Here is a 23,406-nt window from a genome sequence, read left to right on the forward strand (position 1 = left end):
CTTCCGAGATAACCCTGACCTACTTATTGCAGTTAAACGACAGGAGACGTTCACAAGGTGGACTAATGCTGTATCATAAATATGGTGTCTTCACTTACTGGGTGTTCTGTTTGAGAGCCGTCTTTCTATACATTTTAGAAAACTTATGTACAGATAAATAATTTAAAACTAAGTTATGGTCTTTCCTATAAAGAGTTGGTCATCAGGTCCAAATATAACTTTAGGTCTATGGGAAAGTTAGCTTCACTTTCATCCTCATAGAGGCTCTGGCAGCTTTTCAGTGTCGTGAGACACCAGGGCCGAAGGTGGTTTGGGTTGTTTGTAGAGAGGACTGGTCTTGGACCCACTGAGAGGCCTCAGATTAGGGAAAAGTGACTCCTTTTGTGAGCTCCAAACAAAGGCCTTTCTTTATGGCCAGTCAATCCTATTAGTGAAGGAGAACACAGTGATTGCAGGTTCACCGTGACTGAAAAAAGAACTAATTAATTTTGCGTTGAGGACATTCAGATTAGTCATCTTAGTTAAAAAACTCCTTTTCAAAATTCTCTAAAAATGAATGCCCGGATCTCACCAGAAAACATTCCTTAAATTTTATCCCATAAAAACTGTAGTCAAATTTCAGCTCCCGGTGTGCCCTACTTCTAGGACTTTGCTAGAGTCGAGCAGTTGTCTTCAAGACTGGCTGTGAGAATTCTGCCTCCGTGGTGACAGGGAGGAAGCACCGTGTGTGACTCTGGGGGTGGCGGGTGGGGTGTGTGTCCTGCTGAGGGAGTAGTCTTTCTTTTCACCTTCCTAATCCTTTCTAGACTCGAGAAGACGATGGGTGGAGTGCTTCCGGAGTCAGTATTTCCAAAAGCAGCCGAGGCGGCTCCATCTGTACGTAAGTGGCTGTAAGATAGTGAGCGGCTGACGGCAGTCTCGGGGAAGCCCAGCTCTCAGGCCACAGAGGCTGTGTCTCCCTGCTTGAGGTGGCGCACGATGAAAGTCCCCAGGGCCCCCAGGGGGATGCACATGGTAGAGGAGGCCACGAGCAGCCCAATGATGGCCAGTGCATACGGGGGGTAGTCCTTGGTCACAAGCTGGCCCTGAAGAAGGAACCTGAGTGTCAGAAGAGAAAGAACCTCCCGTGCGGAGCCTTCTGAGGGCACCACCCCTCCGGGCCTCAGGCTCTTCAGTGGGAGGAAGAGAGCATCTGCGGCCGGGCATTCTTACACCCGGGGCCACCCCAGCTCTGCGTGCAGGTCACTAGTGGCTCTGCTGGGCAGACTAACTCCCCCTGTGCGTACTGTTTGGAGCTACCTGGCAAGAGCAACCATGAGAATAATCCAAGGCTTATGTTCAAGGCAGCAGCAGGGCACCTAAACGTAGGGGCTACCTGTCCAGTACAGCAGCCATCAGGCATAGGTGGCCATTGAGCACTGGGAATGTGGCTGGGGATGCGCAAGAAGTGAATTTTAAATTTTGTTTAAATTTCAATAGCCACATGTGGTTATTAGCTTCTGTGTCCAGCAGCACAGCTCTCATCTCAGGAGAAGTGTTGATGGACCTCAGGACTTAGTTGGAAGAATGATGGATGTTTCCGTAAATGCAAAACTGATGAGAAACCAGTTGAGGCCCAAAAGCCACTAAATGCTACACTACCTTTCCACAAAGGAACCAGAGGACAGCTAAATCCAGGGAGCAGGTACTTGCTGTCAACCAAAGCACATATGGTTTGTAAACCAAAATGCCACCCGGAGTGTGGCCGCGGGAACCAACCCACAGACTTCTGTTGCTCGTCTGTTACTCATTGTGTTCTGTGTGACGAGTACAGGAATTGGGAGGAAACATAAATGATTTTAGCAGTTTGACAGCATATAATCCTGTGTCTGCTGAATCTGATACATATTTGGTGCTTGTATTTGCTCTACCACCTTTTTTTTTTTTTTAAAGGAATTCACTGTTAATTGCATTTTCCAAAAGTATCAGGCTGCACACCCTGCTCCTCCACTGCAGGGTGGGAAGCCCTGCTCGGCACCACTGCCAGAACCAGACGCAGTGGCGCCTTCCCAGCCCTGGTGCAGTGTGGAGTGTGTGGACTGGAGCACGGGCCCCGTGCACCCTGTCTGCACACACACCATATGCTAAGAGGCAGCATCTTCTATCCACAGGGAAAGAAATCCAAATTGGTCAGTTGTATTACTTTCCTTAAAAAGTAAATCTTTTTTATGAGAGTGTCTGTGCAAGGACAGCCAAGGCTGACCCTCAGGCCCGGTGCCGTGATACGGCTGTCCAGGTTGTTAAAACACTGATGTGCTGCCCTCTGCTGGGTGAGCAGATGCAGCCCAGCCTCCTGAGTGCCCCTCTCAGTCCCCGGTTCTGTCCTAGCAACTCCAGTGTAAACGCCAGTCCCTGCCCCACCCAGCTCCTCAGGGGCCATGCCCTCCAGCCTTGCTTGGCCTTGCCTGAGTGGCCTCAGTGGACAGAGGCCACCAGGAAGTTCTGGATGGAATCTCACTCTCTTCACTGCAGCCCATGTTGAAAAACTCACAGCCCAGCTCCTGGGCTGAGTATTTTTACATACCTGGGAGGCGTCCCAGGCTTGGTACTGCAGGGTCCCTGTGATGACGTAGTCACTCAGGTAGAAGACAAAGAGGCTGATGATGAGCAGCGGGCTCACGCCGCCCCACATGGCCTTCCAGTACCAGTTCAGAGCGTGTCCAGTCATAGCCTTAAGGTCGCTTTCGAATCTGTTCGGAGGTGGGGAGAGAAAGCTTGGATTATCCATGCTGTTGGCGCCAGGCAGTCCAGGCCACACCTCCTCCTCTGCTCAGGAAGATTCTGTGCTGGGCGCCACTGATGTCTGAACACGACCACTGGGCGGTCTCTGATTCCTTCTGGGGGTCTTGGGGGCAGGGAGGGAAGAAGGGCTGAGGCCGCCACAGAGGGGGCAAAGCAACCATCCATAGGTGAGTGGACATCAGAGGCCATGCTCCTGGTGCCGGCCTTCAGCTGGAGGCTGGCTGTACACCAGAGGGCCTGGCGGGGCGCCTGTGAAGCCAGTCCTCAACACCAGGGGACCCCGAGGGCAGCCCCGCTCCACCCCTCCCACCCTGCCGTCAGCAACTCTCCTTCCCCCTAGATATGCCCCCACAGGGGAATCGCTTTTGTCCCCTGGAACCAGAGCAGGTTTTCTGGGGCAGAGGGAAAACCTGAAGGAAGCAGAAGCACCTTGGCCCTGACCCGTTGGAGCTGGCATGGAGTGCTGCTTCCCAAGTGTAGCTGCCTGCAGCCCACCATTGGGATTCCCATCGTCTGTGGGCTCTTTTTAGCAATAGCATGCCAATATATCCGTTTTACCAGGGATTGGATAGTCTAATCATATTTTTCTGCCCCCCCACCCCACATAGAAATGAGGATGGAAAGTATCTCAGCACTTTGAGAAATGCTGACCCAGCCACCTCCCCGTTTCCCAGGGGAGGGGACCGAGGTCCAGGGCTGTGATGTGACTTGCCTGAGGGCACCCAGGCCCAGCATCCGGATTGGTGTCTTACCGCCAGTCCCGGGCCTTTGAAACTGCTCCCCACGGCAGAAGAGGCAGCCATGGGGGAGGGGAGGGGGCCGGGTGAGACTGTCACAACAGGAACCACAGCCCCTGCCTCTCCTGGACCCTGCAGCGTGTCCATCACCACCTGCCCCCCCTGCTGCCACTGACCTAGCAGGAGCCTGGGCTGTAGACCACAAAGACCCACGTGCATAATGTGAACACCTGGGACTCTCGAAACTACATGTGGCAGAAAGTGTTGTGAGGCGTGGCCTTCACGGGTGGGTTTCCTGGGCGGCGGGCGGGGCAGGCCTCCTACCTCCTCAATCCGTACAGGTAGCACACGGCGGCCGCCTCCACCAGGACAATGAGCAGCAGGGGCAGCGTGGCGGCATAGTCATTGAAGATGTCAAACCAGTAGTTGCCGGCCTCCACGGTGAACACCAGGCCGATGGCACAGCTGACGAGGCACACCAGACCTAGGAGCACAGACCGCCTGCTCACCCGCCTGTGCACCCAGCTTTCTCCGGGGCCCAAGAGCCGTGGACCCTGCGGAGGCGCTGGCCGCTCAGTTCATTCTCGTGGGCTGGCCTCTCTGCACGTGTGCGCCACGTGTGTGTGTTGGGCAGCGTGGGGCAAAGGTGGTGCGAGGAGTGTCAGCAGGACTTCCTGCTGCTAATTCGTGGAGCCGTCCAGTAGTGGGGAATCAAACTCGGTGGAAAAAGAGAAACTTGGAGGCGTTGCTGTCTAGGGGAATCTCACCCAATCTATGGGTCTGGTGACTGTTTATCCCAGCAACTCAGCCACTAAGCTCATGGGAAGTGAATCAGGGGAGGAGATTTGAGCTGCAGGGCACCCCTCACAGGACCCCCTAGAGAGGATTCACATCTGACCAGAAGAGAGGAGTAGGGAGGGGAAGAGAAGAAACAAATGCTTACCCAACTGCTACTGCACCCCAGGCACTTGCCATGCAGTGGAGCCTTTAGCTTCTGGGGCAGGTTATCAGGAGCCCCCTTCTACAGAGGGGGAAGCCAAGGCTCAGAGATGTCGGGTAACTTTCCCAACATTCCACAGCACAGAAAGAAAGTTGGAATTCAGACACAGGCCCTTCTGTCTCCAGAACCGAAGCTCTGGCTCCAGTCTCTGCTGCCTCCCTTGGGCACCCCACAAAGTGTTAGACTCTAAAGCTCCCACCTGCCCTTTCCATGGCCACAGCCTACACTACCAGCCAGTGAGCCCCACTGCTGTCCTGAGGCGGACACAAGGAGAACAGGCTCTGTGTGGGAGGGGAGGCTCACATAATGCTGGCTCCTGAGGGCAGGGAGGCTAAGCGCTAGAGGGCTCTGGTGGGAGCGGGGTTTGATGTGGGCTGGGACGAGGGGTTCTGGATGTGGGGGTGAGGAGTCACGGTTCTCTGGACACTGCCAGGTTGCACTGGCGCAGATGGGTGGTGGAGTGAAGTGGAGAGGCAGGCCTGGATAAACAGGTTCTTGCCCCCACAAGGCAAAGGTCTGCCAACTGCAGAATGGGTAGATGAATTGTGGTGTATGGTCTTAGGCTGGATTATTACACGGACAGGAAAGAGGATGGGGATGGGGGCGTACTGATGGGGCAGGAGCAGGGAGGGGCTCTCTGGTGCGAGAAATGTACGTGTTGTTGTTATGCTTCAGTCAACACAAAGACAAAAGCAGGTTCTCTGCTAGCCTGGAGAGCTCTGAGGGCTGTGTCGGGGGGTTTGGCCTTTGCCAAGGTTGGGGTGACCACTTCACTCCCCTGTGATGTGGAGAACCAGATGCATGGGGTGAATCATGTGTACCAGGTCCCAGATTGCCCGAGAGGAGAGAGCCATGGCAGGACCCTGGTGAGGCTGCTGCGGCCTCTCGCTGAGCCTGCGGCCCCTGAGGAGACTCCTCCCTCTGCTCACCTCCCCGAGCCCCGCCGCCTTCGCTGGCCCACTCACCTGAGATTGCCTCCTTGGGCAGGTAGCTGGAGATGACCTTGCTGTCGGTCAGAGGGGTGAGGATGGCGGCCGTGTTCCCCAGCATGCTTCCAATGCCCAGCATCAGCAGCATGAAGAAGTAGAGCACCGACCACAGCTGGGACACCTCCATGTTTTTAATGGCCTCTGTGTAGACGATGAAGGCCAGGCCGGTGCCCTGGACGGCCTGCCCACAGGATGAAGACACCAGTTACACACCCGGGGGACTTAGGACTTCTTCCCCAGGTGCTAAGCTACTTGGGGAACCTGAGAATCAGCCACGAGAAGCCACATTCTGAGGTTGGATCTTCCATCTGCACACCAGCCCACTGAGGGTAAGCTGGGCTGGACAGAAATGCGAGCTGTCAGGAGCCCTTATTTGCAAAGTGTGAGGAGATACCTCAGTCAACTTGGAACACTGAGTTCCTCTCTCCTGCCCCAACTCACATCATTATGGATAAAGTATAGTAAGATAATGGTTGCATAATTTCTTTTTCCTGTATCATGACTGACTGGGTGTTCCGGGAGCTGAGATAGTGGAGCCACAGCTACAGGATCCAGAATGGTGGGGAGCTGGCCTGGTCGGCAGGCAACCAAGTGGGCAGGCTGCTCAGAGGCCAGATGCCTGCGGCGGTAACGCTGCTGTAGGGATACTGAACTGTGGAAATAGAGCCTCAGCTCCTGGTTGAAAGGGCTTATGGGTGGGGGGGGGGGAGCACCCCCTGGCTGCCAGTAGCAGAAGCAGCAGAAGCAAACACTGGGGAAGGCTTCCATTGCAGGTCTGAATTGGGTTACCTGTAAGACCACCAGAGATGATCAAGCGGTGAGCTTGCAACCCGAGATTTATAAACTGACCAGAAAACATGCCACTATGAGTGAAGAGTCAGCAGGAATAAGAACTAAGATTTCAGCACCCTTCCCCTGGAACGGCGGATGCTGGACTGTCAGATTCAAAATACAGGTCAGCTCAGCAGCGTCCCAACGGGGACAATGGTGTTCATCCGCCCTGGGTGCAGACCATAAGGGAGTGATCACTTGCAGAGAATTTAAAAACAACAACAGAACCTACTAAAGGTGGCCTGCTTTTTATTACCATGAGCCGACAGCGCTAAGCAGTGTCACTGATAATACATGCCCCCAGAAGACAGCTGGGATGCAATAAAGGTGAACAAATAAAATAGCAAGCACGCCGGTCAATACAGACACTGTTGTGTAAAATAAAAGCATCCAATTTATCAGTTTAAAAAGAATTGGGAACTTCCCTGGTGGCTCAGTGGTTAAGAATCCACCCACCAATTCAGGGGACACGGGTTCGAACCCTGGTCCGGGGAGATTCCACAAGCCACAGAGCAACTATGCCCGTGCGCCACAACTATTGAGCCCACACGCCTACAGCCCATGCTCTGCAACAATAAAAGCCACCGCAATGAAAAGCCCGGTCCTCATACCGCAGAGAAGAGTAGCCCCCCACTCCCCACAACCCCACGCACAGCAGCAAAGACCCAATGCAGCCAAAAAAAGAAATCTGTTAACCTTTAAAAAATAAAAAGAATTGGACACAAAAGGTACTTAAAACAAGAGGGGTGAGTGAAAGTGTCTGAAAGTCCTTGTACTGTTTGGGAAGGAACTCAAGGTATAGTTTAAACTTTGTTAAAGATTCATGGAAAAATTCAAGTGGAAAAAAGTCTAAATAAATCAATAACCACACAATTCTTGGGCACTGAGCCAAACTCAAAAAGTAAGTGAGGAAAATTCCCAGGTGCCAGAAACAAAAAGGAAATTTGAACTGAGCAGGAACACAAGTAGGCCTCAGAAGTCATCTGAACAGGATCCAGGCCTTAAAGGCAGGGGCTGAGGTCTGGGGATCTGACACCCTGGTAGGGAGGGTCGTGCCACAGGTCAGTGTAAGCAGGGAGGAAGGAATAACAAAGTGTTGCCTCATCCACGAAATGACCTGGAATGGCTCCACCTATGAAATCAAAGGGCCAAAAAAACTCCAAGGTACCTTACTGGCAAGCAGAGCTATGGGCCTTTACTGTTCCCTCTTCCTGAAAGGCATTCTCTAGAGACACTTTCTAGAAGTATTTACATTAAATATAAGAATTAGACAAACATGCCCACTCTCATTTGCACTTCCACTGTGCTAGAAAAAAATTCCTAGGATCCGCAGGTGCCATAAGAATTACATAGAAAAGTAAAGCAAATATATAGAAAAATACGAGAATAAGAATTCATCAAGGTTGCTAGATAAAAGACCAACACAAAAACCGTTAGCTTTCTTTTGCAACGAAAACCAGCAATGGTAGGAATTGGGAAATGAACACTATTTACAATAGGAACAAAACAATAAGGTTCATAGACATAAAGGTAAATCAAAGATCTGCCAGGATTTTGTGGAGAAAAATTAGTTTCAGAATATAAAAGAAGACTTCAGTGAATGATGAGAAAAAGCCTGTTCCTAAATCAGAAGTCACAGTTGAAAAAAATATTGATTGTTCCCAAATTATATTACAGAGTCAGTGCAATTCTAATAAAAGTTAAAGGGATTTCCCACCCCCCAGTGGAACTTGTCAAATTGACCTGAAAATCAATGTGAAAAAAAAGGTCCTAGGGACTTCCCTGGTGGCATAGTGGATAAGACTCCACACTCCCAATGCACAGGGCCTGGGTTCTATCCCTGGTCAGGGAACTAGATCCCACATGCATGCCGCAACCAAGGAGCACGTGAGCCTTAATTAAGGAGCCCACGTGCCGCAACTGAGGAGCCTGCCTGCCTCAACTAAGAGCTGGTGCAACCAAATATTAAAAAAAAAAAAAAAGTCCTAGAATAATGCTGCTAAAATGGCCACACTATGCAAAGCAATCTACAGATTTAATGAGATCCTTATCAAATTATGCATGGCATTTTTCACAGACCAGAATAATCCTTTATATGGAACCAAAAAAGACCCAGAATTGCCGAAGCAATCCTGAGGAAAAAGAACACAGCAGGAGACACAACCCTCCCAGACTTCAGAAAATACTACTAAGCTACAGTAAAGAAAACAATGTCATGGTCACAAAAACAGACATATGGATCAATGGAACAGAACACAGAGGCCCGAAATAAACCTACACACCTACAGTCAATTAATCTTCAACAAAGAAAGCAAGAATATACAATAGAGAAAAGACAGTCTTTTCAGCAAGTAGTGTTGGAAGCTGAACAGCCGCAAATAAAGTTAGAACACACCCTCACGCCATACACAAAAATAAGCTCAAAAGGGATTAAAGTCTTAAATACAAGATATGACATGATAAAACCCCAGAAGAGAACATAGGCAAAACATTCTGTGACATAAATCATACCATTTTCTTAGGTCAGACTCAAGGCAACAGAAATAAAAGCAAACCTACCAATGGACCCAATCAAACATAAAGATTTTGCACATCGAAGGAAACCATGAACAAAAAGACAACTATGGACTAGGAGAAAATATTTCAAAATGATGCAACCTACAAGGGCTAAATTTCAAAGATATACAAACAGCATGTACGACTCAACAACAAGACAACCCAATCAAAAAAAAATGGAAAAAAGACCTAAAACATTTCTCCAAAAAAAGAAGTATGTATATATATATATATATATATATATATATGGCCAAAAGGCACAAGGAAAGAGTTCAACGTATATAATTATGACACAAATACAAATCAAAACTACAAATTATCACCTCTGCAGTACGAAGGACAATCAGCCTGGTCAAAAAACCCCAAAAAGTCTACATACAATAAATACAGGACAGTGTCTGAAGAACAAGGAACCCCTGGTTAGTGGGAAGGTAAATTGGTAACAGCACAATGGACAGCAGTAGGGAAGGTCCTTAAATAATGAAAAATAGAGCTCCCATAAGGTCCAGCAATAACACTCCTGGGCAAATATCTGTAGAAAACCATCCTTCAAATACACACATGGCCCCAACAGTCGTTGAGGTAAGATTTACAATAGCCGAGGCATTGAAACTACTGAAATGTCCATCGAGTTGAATGAATGGATAAAGAAAACGCCATACGTGTGCACAGTGGACTATTAGCCAGAAAACAGAAATCATGCCATTTGCAGCAACATGGATGGATCAGGAGATGATCTAACTAAGTCCAGTAAGTCAGAGTAAGACAAATATATGCTATCACTTACAGGTGGAATCTAAAAAAGGATACAGACGAACTAATTGACAAAACAAAAACAGACTCACAGCCTTAGATAAGTAATTTAGAGTTACCAAAGGGGGAAGTTGCAGAGGGGGGCGACAGAAATTAGGAGGTTGGGATTAATACACACTAATATGTATGTATATATATAATTATAAAACATAATCAATGAGCACCTACTGGAGAGCACAGGGACTTCTACTCAACACTCAGTAATAACCTATGTGGGAAAAGAATCCGAAAGAGAATAGGTTCGTTCTTTTATATGTATAACTGAATCAAGCTGCTGTAAAACTCAAACACAGCATTGTAAATCACCCATACTCTAATAGAAAATAAAAAGTAAATTTAAAAAAGAGGGGAAAAATGCAGACTATATTGCCCTGAGGCCTCGGTGACCAGGACTGGTGTCACATTCTTGGAGCCTGAGCAGGCTTGGGATCCACGGCTGAGCTGTCATGGGGCTGAGGGAGCTGGGGAGGATGTGCCAGCAAACGAGCCCCACCCTTGTATCTGTGGTGCCTGGTCCCCTCTGCGTGGGACTACAATCTCCGGATCCACACGGGTCCTCCTACTGCTGAAGCAAGCCTAGTGCACCCAAAGGATGGTGGACCTGCTGGGAGGAAAGAGCTGTGAAAAGACACCGGATCTCCACGGCTCCTGCTGGTGGGGTTCCCACCTCCAGCCTCCTTCCTTAGAGACGCCCCACCTACGAACCATGGCACCATCAGCATAGCACTACTGTAGGGGTTGGGAATCAGTCTGCAGGGTGAGGGGGGTGGGAAGTATCCAGACACAGGCCCTTGGGGTTTTCTTCCGGCGTTTTCCATGTAATTTAGAACCCAGAAACACAGCTTTCTCTAAGCCTATGGTTGCCCGAGTTACCGGAGTGGGGCATGAAGAAGTGCTGCCGCCTTGTGTCCGCTTCTCATAACAACATCCTTAAAACACTGCTCATGGTCGCTTAATATTCACAAGGCCTGCGGGGCACTAAATGATCCCTGCTCTCAAGAAATGTCCTGTTGTAGGTAACGGAAAAAGAACTCAAAACAGGGCCGACTTTCAAAACAATTTCAAGAGATTAACTTTACTCACCCTGTTGTGGTTTTTTGTTTGTTTTAAAGCACGTGAAAAGATGTTCAGCGTCGCCAACGAGTAGAAAAATGGAAATCAAAATGACAACGAGTTATCCCCTGGCACCAATCATCAAAAATTCTCCAAAGAATAAATGCAGCAGAGGACGTGGAGAAAGGGGAACCCAACAATGCTGCTGGGAGGAAGGTAAATTGGTAATAGCCACAATGAAGAGCAGTAGGGAAGGTCCTTAAAAACTGAAAAATAGAGCTCCCATAATCTCCAGCAATCCCACTCCTGGGCAAGTATCCGGAGAAAACCATCTTTCAAATACACACATGCACCCCAATGGTCATTGCAGTAAGATCTACGATAGCGGAGGCATCAAAACTACCGAAAATCCACCGAGATTAATGAATGGATAAACAAGACGCACTACATATACACAGTGGACTATTTCCCAGCCAGAAAACACAATGAAATCATGCCATTTGCACCAACATGGATGGATCAGGAGATGATCTCACTAGGTCCAGTAACTCAGACACAGTAAGACAAATATCATATGATATCACTTACACGTGGAATCTAAAATCAGATACAAATGAAATAACTGACAAAACAAAAACAGAGTCACAGCTTTAGAAAAGAAATTCAGAGTTGCCAAAGGGGGAAGTTGCAGAGCGGGGAGAGAGAAATTAGAAGGTTGGGATTAACACATACACACTAATATATGTGCATATATATATGTATATACGTGTATATACACACACACACACACATATATATATATGTATAAAAACAGATAACCAGTGAGGACCTACTAGAGAGCACAGGGACCTCTACTCAACACTCAGTAATAACCTATGTGGGAATAGAATCTGAAAGAGAACAGGTACATGTATAACTAAATCAAGCTGCTGTAAAACTCAAACACAGCACTGTAAATCAACCATACTCCAACAGAAAGTAAAAATTCAATTTAAAGAAAAAAGAGGGAAAAAACGCCTACTATATTGCCCTGAGGCTTCGGTGACCTGGGCTGGTGTCACATCCCTGGAGCCTGAGCAGGACTGGGTCCCAAGTCTGGAGTATGCTGGGGCGGAGGGAGCTGGGCAGGATGTGCCAGCAAACGAGCCCCACCCCTTGGACCTGTGGTGCCTGCCCCTCTGCATGGGACCATAATCTCCAGATCCAGGCAGGTCCTCCTACAGCTGAAGCAAGCCTAGTGCACCCAAAGGACGGTGGACCCTCTGGGTAGGAAGAGCTTTGAAAAGTCACCTGGTCTTCATGGGTTTGGTGGTGGGGTTCCCACCTCTAGCCTTGTTCCTTAGAGGCGCCCCCTGTATGTACCACAGCACCATCTGCATAGCACTTTTGCAGGGGTTGGGGATCAGTCTGTGCGATGAGGGGATGAAGTAACGAGACGAGATGTAAACCCTCGGAGTTTTCTTCGGGCATTTTCCATGTAATTTACAACACAGGAATACGACTTTCTCTAAGTCTCTGGTTGCTGGAGTTACCAGAGTGGGGCATGAAGAAATGCTGCCGCCTTGTGGCCGTTTCTCATAACAACATCTTTAAAAGGGGGCTTATGGGCAATTAATATTCCCAAAGCCTGCGGGGCAGTAAATGACCCCTGGTCTAAAGAAATGTCCTGTTGTAGGTAACGGAAAAAGAATTCAAAACAGGGCCGACTTTCAAGAAGCCAGTTTCAAGAGTTTAGCTTTACTCACACTGTTAAAAAAAAAAAAAAAAGCACAGGGATATTCAACATCGCTAATTATTAGAGAAATGCAAATCAAAACTTGGACTTAGTGTTATCTTGCACCAGTCAGAATGGCCATCAACAAACGTCCACGAAGCATAAATGCAGAATAGGGTGTGGAGAAAAGGGAAGCTGCCTACACGCTGCTGGTGGGAATGGAAATTTGTGACAGCCACTATGGCGGACAATCTGCAGCTTCTTTAAAAAACTAAAAATAGAGCCACCATACGATCCTGCAGTCCCAGTCACGGGCGTAGTCCCAGAGAGCACCGTCATTCGGAAAGACACACGCACCCAACCTTTACTGCCACACTGTTTACAATAGCCAAGACATGGAAGCAACCAGAATGTCCATTGACAGAGGAATGGATAGAAAAGATGTGAATATATGCGATGGAATATTACTGAGCCATAAAAATTGAAATAATGCCATTTGCAGCAACAAGGATGGACCTAGAGATTATCATACTAAATGAAGTCAGACAGATAACGACAAATATCATATGACATCATTTACAGGTGGAATCTGAAAACTGATACAAATGTACCAATTTACAAAACAGAAACAGACTCTCAGATTTAGAAAAGAAACTTAACAGTTACCAAATGGGAAAAGTGGGGTGGAGGAGGTATAACTTGGGAGGTTATGATTAACATATACGCACTAATATATATAAAAGAGATACCAATAAAGACCTACTCTGTAGCACAGGGAATTCTACTCAACACCCTTTAATAACCTATAGGGGAAAAGAATCTGAAAAAGAATAGATCTGTATCTACGTATAACTGAATCAGGTTGCTGGATGTCTAAAACAAACACAAGAGTGTAAATCAACTATACCCCAATATAAAATTAAATTAAATTCAACAAAGTTTGAAAAACTAAATATGACAAATGAACTTATCTATGAAAGAGAATAGACTTGTGGTTGCCTAGCGGGGTTGGGGGAGGGTTTGATTGGGGGTTTCGGACCTGCAGATGGAAACTATACATATAGAATGGATAAACCAGAAGGTAGTATTCTACAGCACAGGGAACTATATTCAATATCCTGTAATATCCCATAGCAGAAAAGAATATGAAAAAGAATATATATGTATAACTGACTCACTTTGATGTATGTAAGAAAGTAACACAATACTTCAATTGTTAAAAGAAAAAAAAAGTTGCCAGCATAGCAAATATAATTCTGTAAAATATAAATAAAGGTGATTTTAGTAGCAAAAGTTTTTTGGAAAAACCCAAATGTCTATCAGTAAGGGAATCCATAGGGAACTCCCTGGTTGTCCAGTGGTTAGGACTTTGGGCTTCTACTGCCGCTGGCCTGGGTCCAGTAAATTGTAGGATATTTGAATGATGGAATAAAATGTAGCTCTTACAGGGCTTCCCTGGTGGCGCAGTGGTTGAGAGTTCGCCTGCAGATGCAGGGGACGTGGGTTCGTGCCCCGGTCCAGGAGGATCCCACATGCCGCGGAGCGGCTGGGCCCGTGAGCCGTGGCCGCTGGGACTGCGCATCCGGAGCCTGTGCTCTGCGGCGGGAGAGGCCACAGCAGAGAGAGGCCCGCGTACCGCAAAAAAAAAAAAAGAAGGTTCTGGCCTCTGGGGAGTAGTGAAAGCTTTGGAGACAGTAACAAAAGGGATTTTATCTTTATCCTTGAAATGTTTTTTTTTACATAAAAAAATTGGAGCCCACAATGACAAAATATTTACAATTTTTCATTCTGAGAGGTGGATAGATGTGTTTGTTATATTATTCTTTATACTTTCCTCTATTTTTCAATTTTAAAAAGAAAATTTAAAGGAAGAAAGGACACAGGGAACCCAAAGGAACTGTGTAGAGACTGGGATTCCCGTGCAGCACTCGGGGAGACTAGTGGGCAGAGTTCTCGTCCTCTAAGAGGCACAAGGAAGGAGATACATATATAGATACATTTTGTTGTTGTTTTGGTTTTTTTGTTTGTTTTCACACCACGCACAGCATGTGGGATCTTAGCTCCCCGACCAGGGATCAAACCCATGCCCCCCTGCAGTGAAAGCGTGGAGTCTTAACCATTGGACTGCCAGGCAAGTCCCGAGTTTTCCCTGATTTTCACGGGGTGTGCATACCCCTCAAGTTGCACTTTCTCTAGAACAGCTCCCAAAGGGCCCGAAGCTCCCAAAGACCTTGCCAGCACCTTACCGTTTCCAGCTCCGATTCCAAGCTGCAGTTTTTAATCTGTGGGAACACCTCGCTGTACTTGCTGGGGTAGGCAGACGCCAGGTAACTTTTCACCTCCTCCAGGTTGCTGACTGTCAAAAAGCCATCTTCAAGGTCGAAAGAATTGGTCAGCAGCAGAATCACCCTGCAGAGCAGAGCAGCCGATTAACCTTCGCTGATTACAAAACCCTCTGCCTCTTCGGATTAGGTGAGGTTGCTCCAGCAAAGGGAATCTGTTGACTGGTGAGCTTTTAAAGGGGAGAGTGATTGTGAACGGCTTTGAAGAAGCCTCAGATAGGAACAGTGATGATCAAAGGAACCAAACCCCCGCAGCTGGGCTGTTTTAACCTCTGGACCAACACTGTCTGACAGAACTTCCTGTGGTGATTGGAACGTTCTCCATCAGTGCTGCCCGATATGGTGCCCACTGGACACGTGGCCACTGAGGACTCTGATGAGGCCAGTGCAACTGAGGAACTGATTTAAAAGAACTTACATTGAAATGGAAACCAATTTAAATCAAAATTTCAATCAATTTAAAATTTTAGTTAATTTTTTTTAACTTATTTTATTTTTGGCTGCACTGGGTCTTCATTGCTCCACGCAGGCTTTCTCTAGTTGCGGTGAGCGGGGGCTACTCTTCGTTGCAGTGCACGGGCTTCTCGTTGCAGCGGCTTCTCTTGTTGCAGTGCATGGGCTCTAGGCGCGCGGGCTCAGTAGTTGTGGCTCGCAGGCTCTAGATTGCAGGCTCAGTAGTTGCGGCGCACAGGCTTAGTTGCTCCGTGACATTTGGGATCTTCCCGGACCAGGGCTCGGACCCGTGTCCCCTGCATTGGCAGGCGGATTCTCAACCAATGCACCACCAGGGAAGTCCCCCAAATTTTAGTTAATTTTAAATCAATTTACATTTAAATGTTTACACTAGCCCCTTGTGGCTAGTGACCACTGTATTGGACAGCATACCTTCTGGATGATGTTTCTTATATTTTGGGTAAGGGGCAGCAGAAAGTAGATCCTGCAATCTCCATGGCTCAGCTGGAGAGCTCTTGGTTACTTCTGAGGGGGGGAGATGGGGTAGAAGAAGCTAAGGTTTATCTGTTGAATGCCCTATTGGCACTAAGTGCTCTGAATACACAAAACTGCCCTCATTCCTTCAGGCAGACGCCGGCTTGCCTTACACTCATCAGCTGCCGGTGGTTCTGATTTGAACCCTGGATTGAGGACAGCAAAGCCTATGCCCTTTGCCCCACACCCCTTGACTTCTGGTGTCTGCCTCCTCCCAGAGACCCTTTCAGCTCGGGCCTTTAGAGGCTCACTACCCCCCCCCCCTTGAGGCCTGGGGCCCACCGGATGACCCAGGCTTACTTGTTCAAGCAGCTTTCGTAGTTGAAGGTGGCCTTGAAGCCATAGATGGAGAAGGTGACGACACTGGCAAAGATGGAGGTGGAACTGTTGATGATGGACACGATGACGGCGTGCTTCTGGCAGTTGTTGGAGGGCTCGTTGTAGCTGGCGAAGGCGATGAGGCTGCCGAACCCCAAGCCGAGCGAGAAGAAGATCTGGGTGGCTGCGTTGATCCAGGCCTTCGGGTTGGCCAGCTGCTCCATCTGGAAAGCCAGCAGGGACAAGACTGGAGAACCCCGGGTGGGAATCCCAGACTCCCAGATCAGCAGGGGGCAGGAGGCCCAGAGAGGGGAAGGAAATTGCCCATGGCACACAGCCAGCCAGATGCAGGCCTGGGGCCCGAACCCAGCTCTCCTGGCCCCACGCGTGCCCAGCCCGGTCCTCAGCAGATAAAACGCATCCTCTTGTCCTACCCTCCACTGCCTCTCACCTGCAGGAGGTGTGCAATTGAAAAGTGTAAGATAAAATAAGTTTTAAAGGTATTGAGCCCCTGACCCATGACCCAGGCACTGCACGGGTCTGGGCCTCCAGAAATGGCGGTGCTGGTGTCTAGGTCTGGGTTGTACCGCAGCACTAATGTTAGGGGGCATTTGGAATGTGATGGGGGCACTAATGGCAGGGTGCTGCCAAAGTCATTTTGTTTCCAGGGACCAGATTTGCTAAATGAATAACTTGTCCTGCCCCAAAGGCAATGGTGGCCTCCCTTGATTAGCATCAGATGTGGGGTGACTGGGGAGTGGGGTGCCTGGGACTGGATCACGGAGAGCCCTGCGGAGTATGGATGCACCCCTGTCGGGAGCGGGGTGCATGAAGGTGCGAGCAGGAGGGTGAGCTGACTGGCGTGACGCTCCTGGTAAACAGCTTGGTCCACAGGCTGGAGGGAGGGTTTGGGGTGAGACTGGGGTGAAGGCCAGATGTGGGGCTGGGGTAGCAAGAGGAGAGTGGACGGAAGATGTGATGCCCCAGAATTAGCAGGGCATAGGGACTGCCTGTCTGAGGACGGAATCCATGCCCCTCCACTGCCTGGCGGGCTCACACCCACCTTCCCCGGGTCCACTACTGTTCCCCCAACCCTTGGTCTTCCCCCTTCCACCCATCCTGGAAGGTGGCAGGATGAATGGGGGTGCCCTCGGGACCCCTCCCCTCCAGCCCATACCTTGGGAGTGAACATGTATGCCAGGCCGTTGGTGGCTCCGTGGAGCGTGAGGCCCCTGACCAGGTAGATGATGAGCACGCAGTAGGGCAGCAACGCAGTGAAGTACACCACCTGCAGGCAGCAGAGGGCAGGGTCAGCCTCCTGGAGATGCAGTGACTACAGGACCCTTTTGCCCAGGGCAGACCCGCCATCCCCACAAAAAACCATGGCACTGTCTTGGCTGTTCGGGCTACTGATAGCTGGAAAGGTATCAAGAGTCTTGGTCAGGCACAGGTTCTGAATTTGGGAAACTGGGTGGTGGGATGTGGATGCCATTTAGTGGAGAAGAGGGAACAGGTCCTAGAGACCTCGGTCCTCCACCCTCCCTTCAACCCGAACTTCTTCCAGAAAGGATTTGAGGCAGCCCACAAAAATACATCATCACATTAACATGTTAAAACTGCTAGATAAAGATATCTGTGTAAAAAGAAAATGTGGGCAATCCAGTAAGATAAGCCCAAAGAAAAAGGCAGCCCACAGAATAGGTGTGTGAGGTGCTACCCAGTTTCTGAGCCAGATCGATCTCTGAGCTTCCTCGTGGCCCAAGCAAAGCAGGAAGCACAATCACAAGATTTATATTGTCTCTGAAAGGAAGAAAAAAGTCCAAGAGCTTGGAGGAAGGTCAGGTATCCCCAGGACTGCAGCCTGAGAGAAGCTTAGCCATGGGTGCCATAAAGGAAAAGTCTTGACCACTGGTGTTCCTATAATAAATACAATAGAAATTCAGTGATTTTTTATGAAAGGCCTCACTTCCAGAGGCTTTAAAATTGATGGAATTTTCTGTGAACCAAAACCTTTCCCTGCTGACATACGTCATGGGTTCAGTGATGTTTTATCTTTGCTTTCCATGGTGGATTTAGAAGTAGCCTCTCGTATTCTGGGTAATTTTAACTTTTACAAAGCCTTACAATAGGGACCTTCAAGTGCATGGATGCCCATCCAGGACTGGAATTTTTTTTTCTCTATATCAACTTGTATGTGCACAAGAGCCCCATATATAAAGCAGTGAAATACTTTGCAAGTTTGTTTGTTTTTGGTGAGAGCAGTTCCCTTAATGTTTACATCCTCCTATGAGAAATACAGCTGGTGACCCAAGTCCACATGAGCCTGAGTTGCACCTGGCCCGACATTCCCACTGAGGTGTGGCACCCATCTTCCCATGAATTTCCAAGGTCACCAGAGTGGTGCTGTCCCCTCTCACCCTGGGAATGGCAGGCAGAAGTGGGGTGTCTCTTTTATGACTGCTTCTTAACTGAAAACACTGAACTTGAGTAATAAATCCACCTGAGATTACAAGAAAAACCAGGTCTGAGGTGGAAATGGATAGGTGGAAAGAGAGGGCATCCGGCCAGTGAGCTGAAGGAAAGCAAGAGACAACAGGGGAGGGGTGACCAATGTCGGTAACCACTGGACACTTAGAGGACACTCAGAGCAAGCCCTTGGAATCTCCCCCCTTCCCCTCAGGTGAACAAGTTTCCCGGAAGGCTCTCTGGAGTCGAGACCAGGCTGGCTCACTTCTCCCCCATCAGGGAAGCTGGCAGGTTTGCTGGACACATGATCCAGCCTGAACTATTGGGAAAAACCATCTCTAAATAATCTGAAGAAAAAAAAAAACATTTCTAAATAATCTGGAGGGGTAAAAAGCAGATTCCAACAGAGAAGGCCAGGATATGGCACACAGTCTTTAACAAAATTAATTCCCATAAATAGAGCTGTTGGAGCTCATACAACTCAACAACAACAAAACACAACCCAATCCAAAGATGGGCAGAAGACCTAAATAGACATTTCTCCAAAGAAGACATACAGATGGCCAATAGGCACATGAAAAGATGCTCAACATTGCTTATCATTAGAGAAATGCAAATCAAAACTGCAATGAGGTACCACCTCACACTGGTCAGAATGGCCATCATTAAAAAGTCCACAAATAACAAATGCTAGAGAGGGTGTGGAGAAAAGGGAACCCTCCTACACTGTTGGTGGGAATGTAAGTTGGTGCAGCCACTATGGAAAACTAGTGTGGAAGTTCCTCAGAAAACTAAAAATAGAGTTGCCATGTGATCCAGCAATCCCACTCCTGGGCATATATCCAGACAAAATTATAATTCAGAAAGCTACATGCACCCCTATGTTCACAGCAGCACTGTTTGCAATATCCAAGACATGGAAACAACCTAAATGTCTATCGACAGAGGAATGGGTAAAGAAGATGTGGCACATGTAAACAATGGACTATTACTCAGCCATAAAAAGAATGAAATAATGCCATCTGCAGCAACATGGATGGACCTGGAGATGATCATACTAAGTACGTCAGAAAGAGAAGGACAAATACCATATGATCTCATTTACATGTGGAACCCAAAATATGACACAAATGAACTTATCTACAAAACAGAAAGAGACTCACGGACATAGAGAACAGGGGAGGGTTGGATTGGGGGTTTGGGATTAGCAGTTGCAAACTATTATATATAGGATCAATAAACAACAAGGTCCTATTGGATAGTACAGGGAACTATATTAAATATCCTGTAAAAACCATAATGGAAAAGAATATGAACAAGAATGTATATAAATGAATCACTTTGCTATACCCCAGAAACTAACACAACACTGTAAATCAGCTATACTTCAATTTAAAAAAATAACTAAAGAGAGCTGTTGGGACACTTCTGTCATGGAGAGAGGTGTGGCTTAAGCAGAGGAAACAGACGCTAAGAATGAGTAAGTTTTCATGGCACGACATGTCCTCATCTAACAAGTTTCTAAATGATCTGGTAAAGGGATGGCCTCATTAAGTCTCCAAGTTTGCAGACACTGCCCTCGGATCTTTTGGATCATGGTCATGATAATCTGGCATAGACCAACTGAAGAAATTTTATGAGCATAAACTATCGGGCAAGCTTCAAGACGGGACAGAGTGAGTTGCCGCAGACTCTAAGCTTTCCCCAGGAAGATTCACTAGTCCCTCAGTTCGGCGGTGAGATGGGGTGTTGTTAGGGCTGAGATGCTGGCCACCACGAGGTCTCGGAAACCAAAAGAAGATGTCCTACTAGGCATAGTACTGGGGCATCACAGAACACCTAAAATACCGTGGGTAGTTCTGGTCTTGATGCCTCAAGAAACACATGGTGGGGCTGGAGAAGGCAACTCAGATGGCCAAGAGGATGAGGACAGGTGGACTCTTAGGACCTTCAGAAGGGAAAAGCTGGGGGATTAAGTCATGAAAAGTGTCAGCAAACAGGAGGTGGCTCACCAAACTGAGATGATGGGGAGTTTCTGGGGCAAAGCTGGGTCTGCCTGGCTCCATCCTCACTACTTGGTGCCCTTGGGCAGGACTTTACCTCTCTAAGCCTCAGGGGAGTGGGACAGTGAAATCTACCATGAAGGACTGAAGACTGATACAATGTGCATGTCTAACCCAGGGTAAGAGGAGGGACTGAGTATGAGCAGGGCACACTGGGGGGTTAAGAGCGCCTGCTGCAGCTTGAGAGAGACGGAAGATGAGGGAAACTCTCCAGGAAAACTTTCTACGTGGAGCAGATTAAAGAAGTGTCTCAGCCCCAGCAGGAGTATAAACCTGGGGACACACCAAAGAGTAAAGGTTTCTGTATCAGGCCCGACAGCTCTGGAGGGTCACTGAAAGCAGCTTAGACCAAAGCTGAGTTCTGAAACTCGGCTGCACCCCAGAATCACCTGGAGAGCTTTTAAAATCCCAGTGCTCAGGGGGGACCTCACAATGATCATTCTGGAACCTCTGACAGTAGGACTGAGACAGCAGAGTTTTAAAAGCTCTCCAGGTGGTACCACTATGCAGCTAGGGTTGAGAGCCAAGGGTGTCTTGGGGACATCTGCCAACGTGAAGTTTTCAAAGCAAGGAAAACTCTGTTTAGTTGCTTGGCACCCCTTGGGTGGTGCGGGTTTGGGGCTGGGACAGAAATGCTCATCGTTTTAGGAAATGGGAAGGTCCTCATTTCGAGATTTAGGGTTGTGACTTCGAGCACCGCTGGCCATCTCTAGAGTCACTAGCAGATGACTCATGCCAGCATCCCTGTCCTTGCCCGCCCCCACCCCGCCCAGCTTCTGCCCTTCGACTGCAGAGGCAGCCTTTCTCACACACACACACACACACACACACACACTCACACACACACACACTCACACACACACACACACACACACACACACGCGCCCCGTGCCACCGTCCCACCTTGCCGGTGGACTCCGTGCCCCGCAGGATACACAAGTACACCAGGAGCCAGGCCAGGATGAGGCACAGCGCTGGCTCCCACTGCACCGCCCCGCTCTCCTGGATGGACGGCGAGATGTTGAGGGTTTTCCGGTACCAGAAGTACTGCGTCGAGGAAGCCTTCTCACACTCCTCGTCATAGCCCGTACGGTTGCCATTCAGTGGGCACACGGACCACGGCAGGGGATCCTTTGGGATCAAGACAAACGTTATACACAGAGGTGAGGGACAATGGCCAGACCAGCTTTGACAAACGAACTCTGTAGCCACCAGCCCAGGAACCCAAACCATAATTCCGGCAGTAATCAGCCCAGAGTGGACACGACTCGGTCACCGGCTGCAGCTTTCCAAACTTGTTTTCCCTCCAACTCAGCACCAAGTGGAAAAAGCCAAATACGCTCCCCTCACCAATCACACAGCTACAGTTTCCACGCCAGCACACTCCAATCAGGGCACACCTGCAGCCCTCCGTTTCCCACTAGCACGATTTCCCGCTCCTCTGCCTGTCCTGCCTGGAGTTTCTGCCAAATACAAGTGAAGGTGCTGACCTCTCGCTAACGAGCTCCGGATAGACAGCCTCTGCTCGCTCTCATTTGGGTGGTCTGTTTATTTCCACAAGCCCCCCTAGCAAGTCCTAGCATGAATAAGACTTGGGTCCTGCCCTCACTGAATGGTGGTGGAGACGGGCGTTTCCTACAACGGGCACTGGGTTTGGAAGTTAGAGGGGGATGCAGTTCAGCCCCACCACAGCCATCTTCTGCATCTAAGACAGACACAACCCAGCACTGATGACTTCCTTTGAGCCTGAGTCAAGCTACGCCTGTAGCAGTTCCACTCCTGGACTTCGTAGATAGAGCCAGTAAGAGCCTCTTCTGCTTCCACTAGTTTGAACAGGGCTCTCTGTCACTTAGAAACAAAAGAGCCTAAATGGTGCATGTACAATGAACACGACCCAAGGCCAAGAGCTAAAGAAAAGCTCTGAGCTGAGTGGGGGCGGGTGGTAGATTCCAGCTTGGAGCGGGAAGGGGGTTAGGGGGTCCCACCTCTGCTCTGCCAAGACCAGCCCCTCATTGATCAGATTTCATTAGACAAAAACTCTCCACTGACAGAAGCAAGTCTAACCCCATTGGGTTCAATCCCTGTATTTCACAGGAAACAGAAATGAGCTCCAACGGCATCATTCCCTGATGGGCCAGGGCCACTCTGCCCATGAGTGGCTGGAGCCCAGGTCTGTCATCTGGAAAGTGCTTGGGGCCCATGCTGGTAGGACCCCTGGCAGCAACAGGGGGCCCCTCACCTGCTAGAATATAAGAGCTGGTTTCTAGCTTCCACCTAAAATATTTCCAAAGGCGACCACCAGCAATTCCTCCTCTTGAGAGGTGGCATCCACTACCCCTCCCTGTGAACCTGGGTTGACCTGTGTCTTGCTTTGATCAACAGAAAGCAGTGGAGTCAAGCTGTGTGACTTCCTGGCCTTGGCATCCCACGGCCTTGCAACTGTTACTTTCACCCTCTTGGAAACCAGCTGCCCTGTACAGACACTCGGGCTTGATGGCTGAGTGAGGAGGACTTGTGGAACGAATGGCTATGTGGAGTGAACTGAGGTGTCTGGCGACAGCCAGCACCGAGCCCCTGTCAGGTGGGAGGGTCCCTGTGGACCTGAAGCCCAGACCACAGTCCCTTGGGTTTGCCTGGCCCGTATGGGACTGACTGGGTCCATTCACTGGACCACTGCTGTTGCCAGCCCAGCCCAGCCTGACTGCCAACCTTGGCTACACGTACATGACTTAATCACTCGCGGGGTGGGGGGGGTG

General features: G+C 48.9%; 1 protein-coding gene across 5 annotated transcripts in view; it reads right to left on the reverse strand.

Annotated features, from left to right (window-relative positions):
• Nucleotides 1–23,406, reverse strand: part of SLC6A20 (solute carrier family 6 member 20) — a 43,499-nt gene that overhangs the window by 3,396 nt on the left and 16,697 nt on the right. For 2 of the 5 annotated variants that reach the window (XM_024765253.1, XM_024765252.1), the window contains 7 exons: nucleotides 21,554–21,781; nucleotides 17,299–17,409; nucleotides 16,104–16,345; nucleotides 14,721–14,883; nucleotides 5,484–5,688; nucleotides 3,843–4,002; nucleotides 950–2,729 (listed from right to left, as the gene is read on the reverse strand). In XM_024765253.1, the coding sequence (XP_024621021.1) occupies nucleotides 2,141–2,729; nucleotides 3,843–4,002; nucleotides 5,484–5,688; nucleotides 14,721–14,883; nucleotides 16,104–16,345; nucleotides 17,299–17,409; nucleotides 21,554–21,781 (1,698 nt within the window). In that variant the 3' untranslated portion in view covers nucleotides 950–2,140. Of the gene's footprint in view, nucleotides 1–811; nucleotides 2,730–3,842; nucleotides 4,003–4,461; nucleotides 5,689–14,720; nucleotides 14,884–16,103; nucleotides 16,346–17,298; nucleotides 17,410–21,553; nucleotides 21,782–23,406 lie in introns of those variants that run through there. The other 3 variants (XM_024765254.1, XM_024765255.1, XR_003005953.1) reach the window with 3 other exon arrangements.

The sequence above is a fragment of the Neophocaena asiaeorientalis genome, unplaced genomic scaffold (assembly GCF_003031525.2).
Source record: "Neophocaena asiaeorientalis asiaeorientalis breed wild unplaced genomic scaffold, Neophocaena_asiaeorientalis_V1.1 scaffold409, whole genome shotgun sequence".
NCBI classification, from domain to species: Eukaryota; Metazoa; Chordata; class Mammalia; order Artiodactyla; family Phocoenidae; genus Neophocaena; species Neophocaena asiaeorientalis.